We start from the raw sequence: 19,662 nt of genomic DNA on the forward strand, positions 1-19,662 counted from the left end.
AGAGACGGTTATCACTCCTTCGGAAGGCAGTGAGGAAGGTGTCTTCTCTACTGGGATCGATGGCCTCCTGTATCTTCCTCACGCCTCACGCACGGCTACACATGAGACCACTGCAGGAGTGCTTGGAGGATCAGTGGGATCAGAGGACAGGCTCTTGGGACGACAAGATACGACTGTCGCTGCATGCTCTTCAGTCTCTGAAGTGGTGGTGTTCGGCGGAAAACCTCCTCAAGGGGGTTCCCTTCCACAAGGACATTCCCACGACGAGTGTAGTGACGGATGCTTCTCTCCAGGGCTGGGGAGCGCATTCCGGGGACTTACAGATTCAAGGAAAGTGGTCTCCTCTGGAATCGACGTACCACATCAATTTCCTGGAACTCAGATCTGTCTTCCTGGCACTGAAGGCCTTCCTTCCGTCCTTCCAGACCAACTCGCTGCTGATACAGACGGACAATACAACCACGATGTATTACCTCAACAAGCAGGGGGGGGTCGAGATCGCGCACTCTGTCGCAGGAGGCGCAGGCGATCTGGCGCTGGCTGCTGGCCCGAGGACTGACGATTACGGCCACGCATCTGCCAGGGGTGCAGAATGCTCAGGCGTACGCCTTGAGCAGGCTGATTCAGGAAAACCACGAATGGGTCATAAACGACGAAGTACTAGGAGAAGTCTTCGCAAGGTGGGGGACTCCAGACGTAGATCTGTTCGCCACCGCCGAAAACAGCAAATGCCGAGACTTCGCATCCAGGTACTACCAGCGGGGGACGCTGGGGAATGCGCTATGGATCGATTGGTCGAACAGCTTTCTGTACGCTTTTCCACCCATTCCCCTGATTCCGGCGGTGCTCATCAAGTTGTCCCAGTCCAGGGCGCGGATGATCCTGATCGCCCCGGAGTGGCCCAGGCAGTGGTGGTCCACGGACCTTCTTCACCGGTCTGTCCTTCCTCACATGCGGTTGCCGTGCAGGCCGGACCTTCTCACGAAGTTCGGGGGGCGGATGGTGCACCCCAACCTCTCGTCTTTGAGTTTGGCGGCATGGCTCCTGAAATAGTGCAATATGGCCATCTGAATCTACCAGACGATGGTATGGACATTCTGAAGGAGTCTAAGCGACCTTCCACTAGGACATCCTATGCTTACAAGTGGAAGAGGTTCTGTATCTGGTGTAAGTCCAAGAACTTTGATCCGACAAAATGTAAGGAAGATGTCATCCTTCCATACCTTTTACATCTGGCGCAGTCTGGCCTTAATTTCCATTCCATTAAGGTTCATCTGGCTGCTTTGACTGCTTACAGGAAATGCTCTTCACAGACTTCCTTCTTTCAGATCCCTGTGGTCAAGGATTTTTTGGAAGGCTGGAAGAAAGTGTTTCCTCCCGTCAGACTTCCCTCGCCTTCCTGGGACTTGAATGTGGTGCTGTCCAGACTGATGAAGGAGCCTTTTGAACCCATTCACAAGGCTTCATTGCAGCACCTATCCTGGAAGGCGGCGTTCCTAGTGGCCTTTACATCGGCCCGCAGGGTGAGTGAACTTCAGGCATTATGTTGTCAAGAACCTTATACTGTATTTCATGCTGCTAAGGTTGTGATGCGTACTCACCCTAAATTTCTTCCTAAGGTTATCTCTGATTTTCATGTCAACCAGACCATAACTTTACCTACGTTCTTTCAGAATCCCTCTTCGCCAGCGGAAAGGTCTCCATTCCCTGGATGTTCAGAGGGTGTTGAAATTTTATCTGGATAAGACCAAGGATATTCGTAGGTCTGACCAATTGTTTGTTAATTATGGCTCAGTCAGGACTGGTCTTGCGACCTCTAAGCAGTCCATTTCTCGGTGGATTGTGTCCTGCATACAATTGTGTTATCAAAAGGCTAATAAGACCTTAGGGGGTAAACCTAAGGCTCATTCCACCAGGGGCAAAGCTGCCACGACGGCTTTGCTGCGTAATGTCCCGATTGCGGAAATCTGCAAGACGGCCACTTGGAAGTCGGTCCATACCTTTGCTGCGCATTACTGTCTGGACACGGATGCCAGGGCAGATGCTCAGGTTGGGCAGGCTTCGCTGCGAAATTTGTTCGCACAGTAGTGGTAGTGTCTTGTGCGTTCTCCACCGCTTTTGTTGTGTGGGGATGGGCTTGCCATTCTATTCACTAGATTATGACTATACACAGAGATCCCCTACTACAGAAGGAGTAGTTTATTTTCTGTAACTCCAGTTCTGTAGTAGGGGTATCTCTGTTATAGGCATAAGCGCCCGCCCTCCTCCCCGGTGGAGAGATACTTATTCATATGTAGAATGCTACAGGTCTGGCGTGCTACGCCTTCAAAAAGAACTGAAAGTAAATGGGACCTGCTGGGCATTCTGGGATACTGGGGAAAGTTCTGGAAACCTGGAAAGTTTTCTTAAAGGCACAGTATCCTGTTTTGAGCCACATAATGGCAGCCTATGGGGCTTGTCTGTCCACTCCTTCCTCTCTATCATTCCAGAGGCTTTTGCTGGTAGAGGCAGGGTTTTTTCCTATGGGGAGAAAAACTAGACAGGCAGTGCTGTTTGTGGATGTTGGTGGAATTCTAGTTGAAGTACTGGACAGTGTAGCCTGTGGGTATAGGCTGCATTATCTGTCTTTAAATTAAATTCTCTCTTAAAGGTGTATGCAGGTCTGCATGATTTGTCACCTTTTAGAGATTATTTTTTATTGCTCCGGGGTCCACGCACATGGGCGGGACTATTCACTAGATTATGACTATAACAGAGATACCCCTACTACAGAACTGGAGTTACAGAAAAGAAACTACTCCTTACCAATTAATAATTATCAATTAATTATCAAAACATATAAATAGAATTAATATTTAATTTACCATAATTAAATTACTTTGCACCCTATAAACCCACAACCCGCTACGGAATTAAATTACGCAAAAATTAAATCACATAACATTCATTAGTTTAAATAAATTAAACATGCATTACAAAAATATTACATAATTTTAACACATATACTACCATACATAACACTAAAAAAAATTCAATATTATAGATAACTATATTTTTAAATTCGATATTATGGTAATCTATATTTTAAATTTCGATATTATGGAATTCGATATTTTTAAATTCTATATTCTGGAAATCAATATTTGGTACCCCAATTTCGATATTCTGACCTATCTATATTTTGATAATTCGATATTCTGTCCACTCTATATTTTGAATTCGATATTCTGGGCAGTCGATATTTCTGAATCGAGTCGCGGGTACTTGGGCCTCCCACACGAGTGAGGCACCATTTTTATCGGGAGATCCGGGGGAACGCTGGGTGGTAGGAAATTTGTGTCAGCTAAGTGAATAATAATAATTGAAACGACAAAAAACTGAACCAGCGACTCGCAGCTTGTGAGCTGTAAAGCCATGTCGAACCTTTCATCCATAATACACACAAGACCATTCACATCACCAGGCACGAAACCAACACATTACAACATTCACAAAAAGGGACAAGGTACACCCTGCTTGAGAAAGACCGAAAAGACAAATATTTCTGCACAACCACCTATTCTTCAAGCACACACACATACTGGTTGGATTTGGCACGAGGGTGAGTGATGGATCAGTATATACAGTTGTATTAAACAGAGATTTCACAAAAATGAAATGCACTGTTAACAATTGAAAGGACGAGAAACTGAACCATTGACTCACAGCTCGTGAGCTGTAAAGCCACGACAAGGCGCCAACCGCTTTACAGGCCATTCATACACCTTTCATACGTGTGACACACACAAAACCATTCACACCGCCAGCCGCGGGCACAGCACATTACAACACTCACGCCAGCAGACAGCGCCATTCAAGTGCCCATCACTTTCACACGGCCATATTCCTGACATTGCTAGCCAAGCACCGGCCCGCGCACACTGCCAACCAAGCACCGGCCCGCGCACACTGCCAGCCAAGCACCGGCCCGTGCACACCGCCGGCCCGCGCACACCGCCAGCCAAGCGCCGGCCCGCGCACACCGCCAGCCAAGCGCCGGCCCGCGCACACCGCCAGCCAAGCGCCGGCCCGCGCACACCGCCAGCCAAGCGCCGGCCCGCGCACACCGCCAGCCAAGCGCCGGCCCGCGCACACCGCCAGCCAAGCGCCGGCCCGCGCACACCGCCAGCCAAGCGCCGGCCCGCGCACACGCCCAGCCACGCGCCGGTCCGCGCACACCACCATAAATTTTTTTTTTTTTACAAGAATAAAAACACAAACAAATTGCAACTAGACAAAAAAACTATAACTACAAAAACAGCAGTAACTAAAGACATCATTCTAATGCCAACAGTGAAACTGAACAACTATATAAAATCATAGACCAGGCAGTACACTATTAGACTCACGGTTGATCCCAAAAACTCTTTAGAGTGTGATACAATCTGAAAGATGTGGGCGCACACAGCCCAGGATTAGAAGGACAATCGGCACAGTGCATATGACTCTCCTTCCGCATATCTCTTCTCAAACAGACTACATCTTACAGGGATTGCTTATTTTGGGCATGGGAGGAGTTAAATCTGGAAAGTGGCGCTCTTTCAATCTAGCCACAGCCTCCACCACTCCAACTCTAGGAACACTTGCCTGTTCCACAACAACAAGGCTGCCTATCATAGACTCCTGAAACTGAACAAAAGTCATCTTTGACGCAGGAGAACACTCCTTGAACACAACAAAAGCATTAAAAGTTGCTAAATTGAAGAGATGGATGGCCAACTTCTTATACCAAATGTAAGCCTTACGAACAGCAGTGTAAAGTTCCAACCTCTGATCTACTTTATCGACACTACCCATGTGCTTATTGTAGTCTACAATGCATACAGATTTGAGCACTTCAGCAACCTGACCCCAAACAGTCACAGGTGACGTACTCTCATCATGGATGGTAGTCAGCATGTACACGTCCCTCCTGTCCACAAATTTCACAGCTAGCAGTTCCTGACTACGCATGCACTGTCCCCTCTGAAGCGTTTTGCAAACAAGCTCTTTTGGGTAACCTTTACGATTACAGTGGATTGTGCCACAAGCAAAAGTGTCCACTTTGAACAATTCCTTAAACAATTGCACAGCAGTGTAGAAGTTATCAAGGCACAAATGGTGACCTCTGTTAAACAGTCCTTTAGCAAGTCCACACACAGTTTTCTCTGAAACTCCTAAAGTGGACGGACAACCAGGGGGGTCAATAGTGGAATCCTTACCAGTGTACACCCGGAAATTAAAGACATATCCTGTCCTACTCTCAGATAACATATACATCTTAATTCCATAACGTGCCCTCTTGCTAGGAATGTACTGCCTAAAAACCAAACGGCCCTTGAACAGGACCAAAGACTCATCAATAGATATTTCTTTGCCTGGAGTATAGATCTCTGAAAATCGATCTACAAAGTGATCAAGAACAGGCCGAATCTTAAAAAGACGGTCACAGCCAGGGTGATCTCATGACAACGCCAAAGCATTATCAACAAAATACAGCATCCGAAGCAAAAGTAAATAACGATCACGATTCATAATTGCAGGAAATATGGTCCTTGCCATCAAGGGACTGGTAGACCAATATGAAGCCAGGGACTGCTTCCTTATCAAGCCCATCAAAAAAGTAAAACCCAAAAACTTTATCTCATCCACATTTGTGTGAGTCCACCGGGTGGCTCTAGAGCGGGGCCCAAGTCTGGCACTGTTGTCCCTCAAAAACTGTTCAGCATACAAATTAGTCTGCTCAACTATCTCAGCCAAAAATACATCATCCATAAACAACTGAAAAAACTGTATAGACAAAAAAAATTCACAATTCACTCTACACCCTGCATCACCACTAAAGGCAGGCACCACAGGCTGCACCATGTTTGGATCAACCCAGAGTCCAGCACTACCAATGGGAAGCCTTACAGCCCCAGGCTGCAATCCAGATGCCTCTTGCACCATCGGCACATCAGTGCCCTCCTCTAAAACAGGCACTACATCCGCACTGAGAGTAGCTTCATCATCCGATGATTCCATGTGGAGAGAGAACTCACTGCCTGAATCTTCCCCTCCATCCTCTCCCTCAGACTCACTGTCCGTCTCATAATCATAGTCAGAGGAAGATTCAAAAAGCATACCAACCACCTGCTGAGCAGTAATTCTACGGCTAGCCATAATCCTTACTAATAAAGGTAACTTGTCAAACAAGTCAGCAACAACAAACACTTTGTAAAATATGTAATAAACAAAATGTGTCTTTATCACAAAGACCTATATAATCCAAAACTATACCACTCACTTGCCAGATGTAGCTAGACTCCCCACCACCTACTCTGCACAGACACAGTAAGGATCAACAATATCCCACTAAAAATGAAAAAGAAAAAAGAATAGAAAATTACACATAAGACAATGCGAAACACATCGCAAAGAATTTCATGCTCAAAACACCAACTAAATATACTGCCATTACACCACTTACAAAATAATTCATTCATGCATGACAATAATACTCATTTGGAGTAAACACAACAAAAATGATTTTCTTACCAAATAAATGCAACTACGCAAAACTGTAGAACAACCACTGCCGCAACTGCAAACGAGAATCAAAAGCTTTACACTAGAATAAAAAGGAGAATAAAACCTTACAATCACATATGCAAATATGCACCAGCCAAGCAAATTGGTAGGTGGGCCTAAGAGTATAAATAAAATATTAACCCCTGTAAAAGGGGAGCAACCCTTGCCCAAGAGGCCACTCCCCAACACCAAAATTTAAAAAACCCTGGTGTCTAGTGGCTTCTGCCTCCCTTGGGAGCAGATGGGCCTAAAAACATACTGCTGATCTGCCACCCAAAGAGGGCAGAAATGGCCACAATCATCCTCCCATAAAGGGGAGCGACCCTTGTCCAAGGGGCTGCTCCCCAATATTAAAAAAAAAAAAAATCCCTGATGTCATTGATGACGTGGAAGGAGGGTGGGGGAGGCAGGGGAAGGGCTTCCCCTGCCTTCCCCAGTGGAGGCACGTAGGAGGGCGGCCCACGGGGGGGGGGGGGGGGACGCATATGACCACCGTGACGTTGGGTGGCTCCCAGCCGCCCGACGCACGGAAGGGCTTAAATCCGACACTGATACAGCAAGGGTGTTAGGACTGTTTCAGTATCACAAATTTGGGCCATCTACTTTTCATGGCTCACGGAGAGCACAGAATTTCTGAGAAGAATGCAGCCAGTATGGAGGATACGATCAAGGATACTGCTTTATTTGAAACCAAAGACAAACTACAGGAAGGAACAGGGGTTCCTCATAATTCCTCACAATTACCAACCAGTGATAATCAGCAGAGAGTCTAGTCTGACTACCAGATCCTTCCCTCCCCCACCCCCCCCCTTTTTTTCTATCTGGTCCTCGGATTTGGGTGGAGATTTTCCCTTTTTGCTCCCGCATGGAACAATATAACATCAGAAAAATGGGTTTTACAAATTGTTCAGTCAGGCCGTATGTTGGAGTTTATCCAGAGACCCCCCCAGTTTGTCCACCAAGAAAGGAACATCATCTTTGTTTGAAAGCGCTTCAAATGGAAATTATCATGCTTCTTTCCAAGGTAGCTATAAAAATTTTTGCAAAGGAATCAAGGCTTCTATTCTACGTTCTTCCTTCCTACTAAAAAAGATAAACGGTCAATGGAGGCTGACACTGGATCTCCGAGAGCTGTATAAGTTTCTAAAGAAAGTCATTTTGGGTGCTTACTCTGCATGGAGCCCATCTGATGATACAGTAAGGGGATGTTTTGACCTTCCTCGACCTTCGGTATACATACTTCCACATACCCATAAACCGAAAGCACAGGAAGTACTTTTGATTCTCAGTAGCTGGTCATCACTACCAGCTCAAGGTGCTCCCTTTGGGCATAAATCAGCATTGAGAATATTCACCAAATATCTTGCTCCAGTTGCCACTTTTCTCAGGAGAGATCACCAACAAGTGTTTTCAAAAAGCGCCAACCAGAGAAAAAGAAAAAGCTTCCACGCGGGCTTGCATCCATCTCGACTGTAGAGTAGGCACCATTTTGAACTGGGAGAAATCTTCATTGGTGCCCCAAACAAAGATTTAATTTCTTTTACCAATGGCATCATTTATAGGTCTCATTCTGTTTTGCAGACTTGTTCAGGAAGAGCTGGATTTGCAGTGGACACAGGTGGAAGGCTGACAGGAAGATATGGTCTGAGTTACAAGGTACTTGAAAAAAAGTTCTGATCTGGTAGAGAATTATAGAAAACCCAGCTGCCGGACTCCCTTTCCTACCAATAACAGAAAGGTTATTACTCACCATGGATGCGCCCATGGACTGATGCGGAGCCCGCATGCAAGTTTTCATCAAGAGGTCTTTGGTCAGATGCAGAGAAGAAGCTTGACCTCAATATTTTGGAACTCTGTGCCATAAGACTTTCCTTCCTAGGTTGGCAGGTCACCCAGTCCAAGTAAGAACAGACAACACAACACAACATCCATATAATACAGTCCAAGCAAGGAGAAATGCAGTCCATGTAACGATCCTGTCCAGAGACGGGTACTCATCAGGATTCGCGCGATGCACTAAGGGGGGTCCACCCCTTGATCTCCCCAACTCCTACAATAACTGCACGGAGTATTGGAACCATCAAGTGAGGGAAGGAAAGGATGGTGACAGCAGGGAGTAGAGTCTGATATACAAAGAACACAACATGAATTACACAATGGCATGCAACACTACTCTCATAAATTCTCACTAGTAGGACCAATTACCTTGGGTGAATTCCCACAAGCAGACTCTGTCTTCCTTCAGTCAACATGGTATTACCTCATACCGGAACTAGGAAAGACTAAATAAACATGTCACCATTAGACCACCTTGCACCTTTAACACTACCAAACTACCTCCACTGATACCCCTAGCACTGAGGGGTTGGGGGCGTAGACATGAAACGCTTGATAATCACAGAGCTCCTTTCGTTGAAAACAATATGTCCCGTAAGGTCTCAGCCCCACCTAAGAATTTCCTCAATGAGGTTTAAGGTCAATGCTGGAATACTCCAGTAAACAATTCAGAGTCCGAGAGCTGCCCTGTGAAAGTCAAATGTCAGAAGGGATTTATTTTTCCTTAGAACACACACTATCTTGTTGGTTAAAGACATAACAAAGAAAAGCAGGAAAACCTCACAAGTACTTAAGAGTTTTCTTTAAATGTCACGGGAAGGCAAACTTATAAACGAAGTATGAGGTTCCCAACAAGTTACAAGCGACTCCAGATGCCAGCGAACCTCGCTTCCAGGCAACCGGGAACGATTGCCAGGCGGAGGTGAGTTAATGGCTCCTGGTCCGAGCGTGTTAACCTCGAGTTCAAAAACCAGTCGGTGTTGCTCCTACCTGAGAGCTCTTCGACAGGATGAGCGGTGATCCTACTTGGACGAGGGGGTTTTCCGGCACCAAGAGCACCAGATGAGAGGAAGAAAGGCAACGGCCGAAGGAGGAGGCTGGATAGAGATCTCTGCCTCTCTTCGCCGCTGTGGTGCAACGACGGGCTGTGACAGGGCGAAAGACTGTTCCGAAGGAGATACAAGCATGAACCGCGGTCCACAGCCTTGGGCGCCTCCACGCTTCTTCTGACTCCGAGTTAGAGAGACAAGGAACGACAACTAAACAGGATTGAATCTGGAATTATGCACGACCTGACGTGCGAGTAGCCTCCCCTTATAGACGCTGCTCCGCTTTCTCTCCCTGGGAATTCTGGGAGTTGTAGGCCATGCAGGCGCCTCACAGTAGATCCTCCCGCCCAGCGCCTCCTAGACCCGGGCTTGTCGGGATGCCGACGATGGAAGGAGCGAACCGCTGCCGGGGCGTGTACATTCTCGCATGGCTCCCAGGAATCGTCTTCCGATGTGTAGCCTCTTTATGACACAAGATACCAGAGCTTCCCTCTGCTGTATCGGGAGTCCCTGATACCCTTGACCTCGTACTCCAGTCCGCCTTCCGTAGCTTAGCTCCTACCACAGGCTTCAGGAGACTGCAGTGAAACACCGGATGGATCCGCAAAGAGCACGGCAAGCGCAATTTATAGGCGACTGGATTGATCTGCTTCACCACCGGGTATGGGCCTATGAACCGAGGATGAAACACACTGCGCAGTTTGAACCTGATGTTCTTAGTGGATAACCACACCAAGTCCCCCACTGCGTACTGAGGCCCCTCGATACGATGACGATCTTCCCATCTTTTGTACACCATCTTGGCCCGCAACAGCTGTTTCCTCACTTTCTGGTGCCCCTCTCTCAGCTTCTTAATATGAAGGCATATAGAGGGCTGGTTTGCGAGGTCATCAGGCAGATCGATTTGCAAGACCCTGGCGTTGAAACCATAATTCGCAACGAACGGAGAAACCCCTGTCGAGCTGTGAGGAGCATTGTTGTAAGCCAATTCAGCCATCCATAGCAGGGTAACCCATGAGTCTTGTGCCTCTGTGGCGTAACATCGCAAGTATTTTTTCAAAGTCTAGTTCAGTCGCTCCGTTTGTCCATCTGTTTGGGGATGGAAGCTGGTGGAGACCACCGACTCCACGTGCAGAGCTTGGCACTACATCCTCCAGAAACTTGCTATAAACTGAGGGCACCTATCTGACACTGACTTTGGGAGTGTCATGGAGCCTAACAATGTTCTGTAGTAGCAATTGAGCAGTTTGTCTGGCTGTGGGCAAGTTCTTTCACGGACCGAAGTGCCAAATTTTGGTAATGCTATCCACCACCACGAGAATGGCGGAACATTCCTTATCCATTGGAAACCCTGTGACCAAGTCCAAACTGATGTGTTGCCATGGTGAACGTGGTGTGGGCATGGGAATGAGCTTTCCCCTCTTCTTTGAGGTCTGATTTACCTCTAGCACAGTTGTCGCACCTAGAGACCCAGGCCTTTACGTCTTGAACCAATGTATCCCACCAGAAACACCTTTGCACCAAGAGTGTTGTTTTTCTCATGCCAGGATGTCTCGCCAAAGGGGAGTCGTGACACCATGCAAAGGCCTTTTTCCTTAAAGCCATCGTGGGGAGAAACAGTTGATGGAGCTGAAAAGGTAATCCCTGTTGAACGTACCTATCTGACTTGGCTTCAGCCCACTTTCTCCATTCTTCTGGGCTCCTGTTTTGTCGTATGTCGTTCAAGTAGGTTTCAGCTTTGAGCGCACATATCACCTTGGAAGGGTTTATAATGGCTTCTTCCGGGACCTCTGTTTTGTCTTACTGCGTCGCCAGCCGGGACAGGGAATCCGCTTTGCGGTTGTCGGCTCCCGGCCTGAAAGTGATGACAAAATCATATTTCTCAAAGAAAAGCATCCACCTCATCTGCCTCGGAGAGAGGTGTCTAGCGGTCTTTAGGTATTGTAGATTCCGATGATCGGAGTATACTGTAATCGGATTCCGTGCACCCCACAAGTATAGCCGCCATTCTTGGAAAGCCTTCTTGATTGACAACAGCTCCTTCTCAGCGATATTGTAGTTCTTTGTGGCAGGGATGAGTTTTTTAGAGAGGTAGGCCACTGGATGTAACTGCCCGGTGTGTTTGTCCCTTTGTGACAGGATAGCTCCCATTGCCTCATCTGACTCATCCGCCTCCACTACGAAAGGGGTGTCCAATTGGGGATGTCTAAGCACTGGTGCCGAGGTGAAGGCTTTCTTCAGGTATACAAAAGCTGTCTCTGCTTCCTGGGTCCATCCAAAAGGCACTCCCTTCCTGAGCAGCCTTGTTATTGGTAGTGCTTTTTGTGAGAACCCCTGTATGAATCTCTTGTAATCGTTGGCAAAGCCTAGGAAGCATTGCACTTCCCTGACGTTGTGTGGAGCAGGCCAGTCCTGTACTGCCTGGATCTTTCTCTCCGCCATACCCAGACCTTCGGGACGGAACATCACCCCCCAAAACTACACCTCATGGACACCAAATTCGCACTTGGTCAGCTTACAATACAAATGGTGCTTCCGTAACGTTCCTAAGACCTGTCTCACATATTCTGTGTGGTCGCTCTTTGACGCTGAATATATGAAGATGTCATCTATGTAAACTACGACTGAGCAGTCTACATAGACTTTCAGTAAGTCATTCAGGAAGTATTGAAATGCCGCAGGGGCATTACACCCGAACGGCATCACAGTATATTCGTAAAGACCATAGCGCGTTTTGAAGGCCGTCTTCCACTCATCCCCTTCTCGTACGCGTATTGGGTGATACGCGCCCCTAAGATCTAGTCTTGTGTAAATCGTTGCTTCGCGCACCTGATCCAACAAGATGGGTATAAGGGGTAGAGGGTATCGGTTGCGAACCGTGTGTTTGTTAAGCATTCTATAATCACACCAAAGCCCTCAATTCCCCCATTGGCAATGGCAATAAAAAAAAGAGGGGATGCTGCTGGAGAACGGGAAGGCCTGATAAACCCGATGTCTAGGAAATGGTCCAAGTACTCCTTCAAATGTTATGCTATGCACTCAGAGAGTGCATAGACCCTACAAGCGGGCATGGTTGCCCCTCCACCAAATTAATTTGGCAATTGTAAGGCTTGTGTGGCGGGAACTTCTCCGCCTGTGACTTACTAAAAACATCGGCATACTGAGCATATTCTTGTGGCAATACCACCTCCTTTTCGGCGGCTGTGGGCAGCAAAAACGGGTTGGCCAGTATCACAGCACAGAATTCTGGCTCTAGAAACAGGTGTTCTTGACAAACCTCGGACAGGAACCGTACAGTCTTCTCTCTCCAATTGATGGTAGGTTTATGAAGACTGAACCAAGGCATCCCTAAAATCACCTCATACTGAGGCGCTTCGATTATGTTCAAAGCCAAGGTTTCCACATGCTACCTCCCTCCGGTCCTAACGGATAGCCGTGCCTTCTCTGTCTGTTCTATGAGCAGTCCTGATGTAAGGGGTTTACCATCTACCGCTAATACTTCCTCCGGGAGGTCTCGTGGTACCCTGCTTATGGCTAGCTGTTTCACTAAACTGCTATCTATGAAGTTTCCCGTAGCCCCAGAGTCTAGCATGGCCGTCACCTGAAACAAACGTTGACCAAATTCCAAACACATCGAAAGCGCTATGTGGGACTCAGTGTCTTTCAATTGGGCGGTGTCCAAAGAAGGGATCCTCCATTCCTTGTTCCCTACCAGCTCGGGCGTGACCGACGACACGATACTGGGATCCGAGCTCATGGTGGAAGCTAGTGACTTTCTATTCCTGTATGTACCTCCTATTCTTTTGGGTCTTGCGGGACATTCTTGGACATAATGCCCTTTTTTCCCGCAGTACATGCAAAGCCCTTGGGAGCGTCTGCTCTCTCTCTCAAGGCGTGACAGTGGGGCTTGAATCGCCCCCACCTCCATGGGTTCAGAGATGGCTTCGTTACCCGCCACCTCCTTCCTAAGGTTTTTGTCAGGTCGATAGCCCGACTGTTTCCCTCTAAATCTCTCTCCACCTCTGTAAGCTATGCGTCCGTCTAGCCTCAACAGAAGACTAATAAGATCCATACACGAGCGTGGTTGGGGGTCTATTCTGGCAATTACGTCTTTCAGCTCAACACATAAGCCCTGGTGAAAAAAAGACATCCTCTTTTCTTCCGTCCAAACTGCCTCAGCCACTAAGAGGTTAAAGGACGTTAAATAAGTCACTAGTTCATTCCTCCCTTGTCAACTCCAGAAGTTTCTTATCCGCACTGAAAGTCGTGGTTCTTCTGTCAAAAACCCCTTCCAAAGCCGCCCTGAACTCGTCCCAATCTGACAAGATAGGGTCGTTGTTCAGCACCAGTGGCACCGCCCAATTGGCCGCTTCCCCTACCAGATAGGAAATCACAAAGGCCACCCGTGAATGGTTGCACGGGAAAGAAGACGGTTTGCAAGAAAAATACATCAAGATTTGCGTTAAGAACACCTGGATTTTCTGAGGGTCCCCTGCATACATCTCTGGGTTAGCTAACGGGATGGGAGGCAGTACTGTGACATGTATGGGAGGATTCCCGGGACTTACATTGAAGGGGTTTCTAGTTAACCTTTCTACTCTCTCCCTTAGTGATGCTGTCTCTACTCTGGAGGCTGCCAGTTCCTGCTGAACTGTGGCTAGTGCCTGAAGAACCTCTTCCATGGTGGACCCCCACTGCAGCCCACGAATAGGGAGGAGTAATTTATTCATGGGTGCGTAATTCTGTAACGATCCTGTCTGATGACCCTCTTCCATGGCGGACCCCCACTGCAGCCCACGAATCGGGAGGAGTAATTTATTCATGGGTGCGTAATTCTGTAACGATCCTGTCCAAAGACGGGTACCACTCAGGATTCGCGCAATGCACTAAGGGGTCCACCCCTTGATCTCCCCAACTCCTACAATAACTGCACGGAGTATTGGAACGATCAAGTGAGGGAAGGAAAGGATGGGGACAGCAGGGAGTAGAGTCTGAAATACAAAGAACACAACATGATTTACACAATGGCATGCAACACTACTCTCATAAATTCTCACTAGTAGGACCAATTACCTTGGGTGAATTCCCACAAGCAGACTCTGTCTTCCTTCAGTCAACACGGTATTACCTCATACCAGAACTAGGAAAGACTAAATAAACACAACACCATTAGAGGGGTTGTGGGCGTAGACCTAAAGCAATAAGCATGAAACGCATGATAATCACAGAGCTCCTTTCGTTGAAAACATTATGTCCCGTAAGGTCTCAGCCCCGCCTAAGAGTTTCCTCAGTGGGGTTTAAGGTCAATGCTGGAATACTCCAGTAAACAATTCAGAGTCCGGGAGCTGCCCGGTGAAAATCAAATGTCCGAAGCGATTTATTTTTCCTTAGAACACACACTATTTTGTGGGTTAAAGATATAACAAAGAAAAGCAGGAAATCCTCACAAGTACTTAAGAGTTTTCTTTAAATGTCACGAGAAGGCAAACTTAAAAATGAAGTATGAGGTTCCCAACGAGTTGGCAAGCGACTCCAGATTCCAGCGAACCTCGCTTCCAGGCAACCGGGAAAGATTGCCAGGCGGAGGTGAGTTAACGGCTCCTGGTCTGAGCGCGTTAACCTAGAGTTCAAAAACCAGTCGGTGCTGCTCCTACCTGAGAGCTCTACAACAGGATGAGCGGTGATCCTACTTGGATGGGGGGGGTGGGGTTTCCGGGGCCAGGAGCGCCCGATGAGAGGAAGAAAGGCAACGGCCGAAGGAGGAGGCTGGATAGAGATCTCCGCCTTTCTTCGCCGCTGCTGTGCAAGGACGGGCTGTGATGGGGTGAAAGACTGTGCCGAAGGAGAAACGAGCACGAACCGCGGTCCACAGCCTTGGACGCCTCCACGCTTCTTCTGCCTCCGAGTTAGAGACACAAGGAACGACGACTAAACAGGATTGAATCAGGAATTACGCACGACACGACGTGCAAGTACCCTTCCCTTCTAGACGCTGCTCCGCCTTCTCTCCCTGGGCATTCTGGGAGTTGTAGGCCATGCAGGCGCCACGTTTGTCGGTCCTCACACTCCAGGCTCCTTTCATAAGAAGCTCAGCTGCTGTGGAACTGACCCATTTCTCGCAGGATAGACATTGCTGTGGGCATTTTCCAGGCTGCCAGAACGATCAGACCGATACGCTTAGCTGGCAAAAGACATATTGCTCAAGTGGGAACTAGAACAGAAAAATGTGGCTTACATTTTCAATCACTGGGATCACCCTACAATTGATCTGTTCGCCACTCCGAATAACAGGAAATGCCTGTGCTTTGCAAGTAGGTTCTGGCATCCAGGGATGATGGGAAATGCTCTTTCGATCTGTTGATTCAAGATATTTGCCTATGCCTTTCCTCTTTTTCCCATGACCCCAAGGGTGTCGAAGAAGGCGAAGGTAGAAAATTGCACTCTGATCTTCATTGCTCTGGCTTGGCCTCACCAGTACTGGTAAGGCGATCTGCTGCAGATGGCAGTACGTCCAGCCATTCCTTTGAAGATACATCCCAGGATGTTTTTTAGACATCATGGAGAGATTCTCCACTACGATCCCAAGTCACTGAACTTGACAGCTTGGTTCGTGACCACCTAGAATTTGGCCATTTGGATCTATCGCTAGAGTGTAAACTGATTCTAGTGCAGGCTTGTACTCCAGCTACCAATAAGACTTACAACGCTAAATGGAAACAGTTCTGTGTCTGGTGCAGGAATAATGGTTATCATCTGCTTCAAATAAAGCCTTCTCAGATCCTGCCATACTTGAGTCTTGCCAAAAGTTGTCTTAAATATTGTTTAGTCCGGGTCCATCTGGCTGCAGATTAAGATTTAGAAGGACTGATAGTTTGACATCTACTTTGTTTTCCCAAAGAATCATTAAACAGTTCACTAAAGGGATCTTTAGAGCATTTCCACCTCTCTGACATCCTACAGGTTCCTAAAAGTGTGGGTGCATTCCACCAGGGGCATTCCATCAACTGCAGCACTCTATGCTGTGGTGCCTTTGAGAGACCGCTGCCTTTCAGCCACCTAGAGGAGCAGGCATACGTTCACGAAGCAGTACTGCCTAGATGTGGACGCGGTAGCTGATGCAGCAGTGGGACAAGCAGTCCTGAGAAACCCCTTTCACTAAAAGTGAGGAGCTTCCCGCTTTGTTGCATTTCATAATGTGTACTGTTTGCTATTCTGATTCAAGCATGTGAATATATAAAAAAAACAATCCAATGTTGTAGAATAAATTAGTTACTTACCAGTAACTCCAGTTCTCCAACATTGGTTTCTTTTATATATTCACATGTGACCATTCCTCCTCCCCGGTCAGAGACTCATTGTATTTTATTCTCACACTTGTGCTTTGAAATCTGAGGTATGGTGGCCTTTAGGAGAGTAGGAGTGGTTAAGCTTTCACCTCATTGGCTGGAGTTTGGGTTCTTCGAAATGAGGTGTATGTATTATTAAACCTACTATGCTGTTTCAGGCCTATGGCTATTTTACATAATATACTGTGTGGTATATATTTTCCACTGTAAACAGTTATTTTAATGTAAGGGGGATACCCAGTCTGACGACGGGGAATGATTCAAGCATGTGAATATATATATATATAAGATACCAATGTTGGAGAACTGGAGTTGCAGATAAGTAACTCATTTCTCACTTAATCTTTTGTTGTTGACCGTATATGTCCTGTAATGTAATGTTCATGATGATTATTTCAGATTTCCCTAAAATGCTGTTAGCTGTAAGACTATATGAAACTCAGAACCTGCTTGAAAAATCATTAACATATAGCACAAGTATAGTTTCAGATAGAATAGCCAAGTCCAGCGAAGACATAATATCTGATCCAAATAATAGCAAAACAAATGACCAAGGATTGATTCCTTCTCATGAAAGGGTGCCTTTCATGATGCGGAGTACTGATTTTGATATGGTCTTAGATGATTTAGTTCCTTAAAGTTTAGTGAGGTTGCTTATTTTAAAGTAAACTGTTAACGAAATTGTGGGTAGCATGTGGGTGGAAAGGCTGAAAAATAATGCTTTCTTTCATGTACTTCTCTTTCTTTGAATATTGCTTTTTCAGGAGAGTCTGATATTGGACCAAGTGTCGATTGCCTCAGTATGTCGCCAAAAGCTGCATTAGGTAAACTCAGCATAATGTTGTTGATGATTTAATTATTTGAATTTAATCTTCTTCATGTGTAGATTGCATGCTTCAGAAGACTGTTTATCACAGTGATGTCCAATGAAGTGCTGGTCTTTCATCTAATTGAGTCAATCATGGCTTCCATAAAGCCTTAAACAACTGTAATTATGGAGAATTACCGGTGGAACAATGTGATAGATATTGCAGTTGAGTTTTAAAAAGACTGTGTGAAAACTTAGTGATTTTGTTTATAACTATTATCCAAAGCATAATATCAATACAGCAGTTTTATTGCCAAAATTGTGATTAAAACTATTTGAACTATTTGTCTATTTTTCTTGTAGCTGACACAGTGAATTTTAATTCTGCAGGAACGACACCTAACAAAGGTGACCATTAGTATAAGTGATCTGCTGTTGGGCTGCTTCTGTTATGCTCTGCCACACACCGGTGCAGAGGCGCACTGTAATTCACTGCATGCAATTTACTCTGCACCCAATTCTTCTGTGTAAAGATTTCCTCTTTCTCTCAGGTTTTTATCATTCTACCATAATCATAGGTGTATCATATACTGACCAAGTTAATCTGCTTAATTGTCATTTTTAAATATTACATTTTTTGGAATTAAAAAATGTGCGTGTGATCGTATGCTCAATCCTGCCAAGCTGCAGTATTAGAAGTGTATTTTATCAGTAGGGGAGAGGCTCACTGCTATTTTTCTTCTGGGTACTGCAGCTGGAGAAAGAAATATTATATTTTGGGAACATTTCTGAGTGGGTGAGAGGAGGAGTAGGGTCTACTATGTTATAAGCAAAATCTAGGAATCTGAGAATGTATATAAACCAGGATAATTTCTAGCTACGTTCCAGAAATGAAGACACTCATAGGTGTGCTGGATGGAAAAATCTCCAATGCTTAATGTCACAAATAACCGTTCTTAAGCTGGGAAACCCTCCACCCCTCTTCATCCTGCCTCTCCCCTCCCCCCCAAACTGTTTAAGTGGCAGCAGACAGAATACCTGATATGGGCAGTGAATGCAAGTATGCAAGTAGAACGTTTTTTCTCTTCTGTGATGACACAATATGCTGAAGGGAAAGACTGCTGTGACAGTCACTTTTGTGACGGATACAGAGCACCCCAAATGGTGTTTTTTCTTTTAAGAATAGATGACTGTCCCAAGCTTACTAGGGTACTCCAGCATCATGCTTGGCTACATTAATATTTATCTGTTTCACTGTGCGGAATGACTTTGCTGGCTGTTCTATCCTTTCATCTTTTGGTAGCTAATAAACATATGCCAGGCTTCCCCTCCTACACTAAGTTGTATAGTGGTTGTTCTAAAATAGGTTTTTTGGCTTTGCGATTTTGCGTATTATTTTTATCTATGTGATTTCTGAAGGGAATAAGGGTTTTTGCCTAGGTTCACCTTGCAGCTTTTAAATTACAGTTTTCGTTTTGTGCTTTCATAAGTAACTTGCATTTTGTATATAAAATGCAACATAATCTTAAGATGCTCTTTGCAAGAGGCCACACACAATTATTATGCTTTAAAGCTTTTAAAAATAGCACATAGTAAATGTTTGCAGATTCCTTTGTTATATTGCTAACATTCTGATTTTTATTCATAGAAACAACGTCCATTATAAAAAAGAAGCCAAATCAAGTGAAGAAGGGGGTAAATATAAATCAAACTCTTTTTTTTTTTATTTCAGTCACTAAAATGTGTCTGGCAAAGGAAGGAAGTGAAACTTTCTTTTTGCCGGAATGACAATACAAATGTGTTTAAACAGTTATTTAGCTCAAATCCATATATAATACACAGTAGCATCTTCACAATTATTATGGCTGTCTACAAATAGTTTTGTAAAATGCTTTATTTTTTGTTAAATTGTTTTTGTTACTGCCTCATGTACAGTCATGCTCATATTGACGAGGGCTCACAAATGTCTTGGACGTTTAAAATGGTTTACTTACCGTTTCTTTAATACATTATTTTCTTGTGTGTTTTTATTCCT

At 45.8% G+C, this 19,662-nt stretch overlaps 1 protein-coding gene across 4 annotated transcripts in view; it reads left to right on the forward strand.

Moving 5' to 3' along the window:
• The window catches only part of ARFGAP3 (ARF GTPase activating protein 3), a 419,690-nt gene that overhangs the window by 182,925 nt on the left and 217,103 nt on the right, over positions 1–19,662 (forward strand). For 2 of the 4 annotated variants that reach the window (XM_085652493.1, XM_085652494.1), the window contains exons 7-9: positions 17,584–17,643; positions 17,991–18,035; positions 19,276–19,322. In XM_085652493.1, coding sequence (XP_085508619.1) covers positions 17,584–17,643; positions 17,991–18,035; positions 19,276–19,322 — 152 coding nt within the window. The remainder of the gene's footprint in view (positions 1–17,583; positions 17,644–17,990; positions 18,036–19,275; positions 19,323–19,662) is intronic. The other 2 variants (XM_085652495.1, XM_085652496.1) reach the window with 1 other exon arrangement.

Source organism: Triturus cristatus, chromosome 4_1 (assembly GCF_964204655.1).
Source record: "Triturus cristatus chromosome 4_1, aTriCri1.1, whole genome shotgun sequence".
Classification (NCBI taxonomy): Eukaryota; Metazoa; Chordata; class Amphibia; order Caudata; family Salamandridae; genus Triturus; species Triturus cristatus.